The sequence below is a fragment of the Pinus tabuliformis genome, chromosome J (genome assembly GCF_031772625.1).
Source record: "Pinus tabuliformis cultivar Carrire ecotype Pingquan chromosome J, CPIR1, whole genome shotgun sequence".
Taxonomy (NCBI): Eukaryota; Viridiplantae; Streptophyta; class Pinopsida; order Pinales; family Pinaceae; genus Pinus; species Pinus tabuliformis.
The window spans coordinates 1605870834-1605873448 of NC_142295.1; the positions used below are offsets into that span (position 1 = coordinate 1605870834).

Here is a 2615-nt window from a genome sequence, read left to right on the forward strand (position 1 = left end):
TACAAGATTATGTATTAATGTTAAGCACAACAAACAATATCATAGTCCAGAGTCTAATATGCATGAACAAATATACTTATCTGAGTATGTTTAATGAAGGTTGACCACTGAGATGGAGTCCACTTTGGAAGTGATCCATGGTGTGTTTTGTTGTGTCTAAGGGAACAAAATGTTTTTCCCCTCCTTTTGCTTGCGCTCTCCTCTCCTCATTTCTACCCTATTGTCACTGGTGACTAAGAAAACGCTCTTTGCTCTTCTGTCTGCTTGCTCTCCACTCATTCATTGTCTTCTCCTCTATGTGAGCCTCCTTTTATATGAGGCAGTCGTCCTCGGCCTTGATCAACGAGGGTGATAGGATGGGTGTGGTAATCTGCCGACACTGCCCACGACTCACAACGAGTTTTTCTCCAATCACATCTCATAAACAATATGTCATGATGTGGTTTTCCCGATTTGCAAGTGATTCTAGTTATTAAATTTAAGTTTGGTTCACAGCCTTGAAGGCACTCACACAAGCAAGCAAGCTTCTGAATAAGTTACATTTAATTTATTTTAAAAACTTGATTAACATATAGCCAACCATAACTCTCCATACTAATAATATATAATTATAATCAAATATTACCTAAACAAAAGAAAAGCTAAAAATGTTACATCCTCCCATCATTTAACTCCTGAATAGGCACACAAACTAATCACAAGAAGCAGCTACAACTTGTAAACCATTTTATTAATTTATTTATTTCAGTAACCTAATAGTTATAATATCTTTATAGTTTTTAATAAAATTTCAGAGCACCTGCCAGAAATATTATGAAGAATTCTGGCAGAAGTGAAAGTCTACCGTACATGAACCGTAAACGGTGCTCAATAAAAACCTTCTTCCGAACATCCACATGTTATGCCAGAAGAAAACATTAACCTAGCACCGAAAGAGAGTACAAATTACAAAATAAATTCATGGGTATTTTGGACACCAAAACAATAGAGTTGATGCACATGAGTATAAAATAAAATCTGAAAAGAGGCTTCTACACTATATACTCATCATCTTACACCGTTGAGGCGGCTGCAGTCAGCGAACACCCGCGCAATCCACGGCTTCACGGAGTTTTGAAAGTGGTATTACATCTCCAGAGGTTCCAACTTTTAACAATCCTAACAAAATTAATATATGTCATTTTCATCCGCTGTGAATTTAATGCAAATATCTGCAACTCGGGAAAAGGAATCCTTTTTCTCCAACTTGATCAATTGGATTTGCTATTGAGCGAGGTGGTGATGGTTCCATCCCGATGTGAAGAAGTGGTGTTATAATAAAGAACTTGAATGCCGCACTTCGATATGTCATTTTCATCCGCAGTGAATTTAATGTAAATCCCTGCAACCCGTGAGAAGTAAACTTTTTCTGATACATCTCTCGCATTAAAAGATTTAGAAAGTAATCGACAAATAATGTGTTAATATTACAGAACTGAAGACGATTGTGAATCCATGGATCCCTAGCAATACTTTGCTTCTTCACCCTTAATGCCCATCTTTTTGGATGAATGATGAGGGGCAGTGTTGTTATTTGCGTTACATGGGTGAGACTTACAGTTGCCTCTCCACCCGTCCAGAAGGCGGTGCACATCAGAAGTGAAAACGGTGGAAGAGGAGGAGGCTGCCCCTTGCTCATCCGAACAGGGCTTCCACACAATTCTGGCCATCCGACCTGAATTTGGATGCCGAGGAGCTATTCTCTCATAGCGATCGATGGACAAGAGGGAGAGGGAAAGATAGACCTCGTCCGTGCTCCACTTTTGCTTCGAAGAAGACGAAGTGCCGTTCCATATTGAACCAGATTTCGAATTCTTGTGATTGCTTTCGTTTCTGGAGAGAAGAGGGTGTAGGAATTTGACGTAGAGACGCTTGAATCCGCCGAGGCCCACGACCACGGATTTCAACTGCCCACTCTGAAGCGAGGCGGTGGATGGCCAATGGCGCATGCAGATGCCTTCCCACAGACCCTCGTCATCGGTGACCTCCTTCCATTTGCTGGTGACGCAAGAAGCCATTCCCAAAGACGGCGCATCCAGAAACTTGAATATCTCGTTCAGGATGTCAATATTGGTGGCGACCTCATCCTGGCATAGCGCCACTTTCTTGTATTTGCCCGCTGCGATTCGATCCCGTGACTCTTCGTTCTCCCAGGCCATGACTCAACCTGGACGACCCCTTCGGCTCTTCCAAAAAAACAAAAGAAAAAGAAATAGTGGAGATGCAAATGCAAAGGAAAGGAGAATGAGAAGACGATGGATGCGCGCGAGAAGAAGAAGAAGAAGCAAAGGGAAACATTGGTGCAGGTGGGGAGGCACACGGAAACGGGAAACATTGGTGCAGGTGGGGAGGCACACGGAAACGACAAAGAGGCGTCTATTCAACAGCGCACTACCCGCGCTTTCCACATGGGGACAACTAACAAAAAGGAGGACCCACCTCGCTATCCGACAAAATAGCAGTAGTGGAGAACCCAATCACAAAAACATTAATAAAACATGTTTTCGTAGTCACTTGGCCGGCGGCCACTTTTCCTTACAATTTTGGAAGGGTCTTTGAAGATATGGTTTTGGTTG

At 42.4% G+C, this 2615-nt stretch overlaps 1 protein-coding gene across 1 annotated transcript; it reads right to left on the reverse strand.

Moving 5' to 3' along the window:
• Positions 1-715: 715 nt before the first annotated feature.
• LOC149233615 (uncharacterized) lies at positions 716-2358 on the reverse strand. Its single transcript, XM_089376779.1, has one exon. It carries the CDS (start codon positions 2196-2198, stop codon positions 1503-1505), a length of 696 nt encoding a protein of 231 aa, XP_089232905.1. The 5' UTR covers positions 2199-2358; the 3' UTR covers positions 716-1502.
• Positions 2359-2615: the final 257 nt, after the last annotated feature.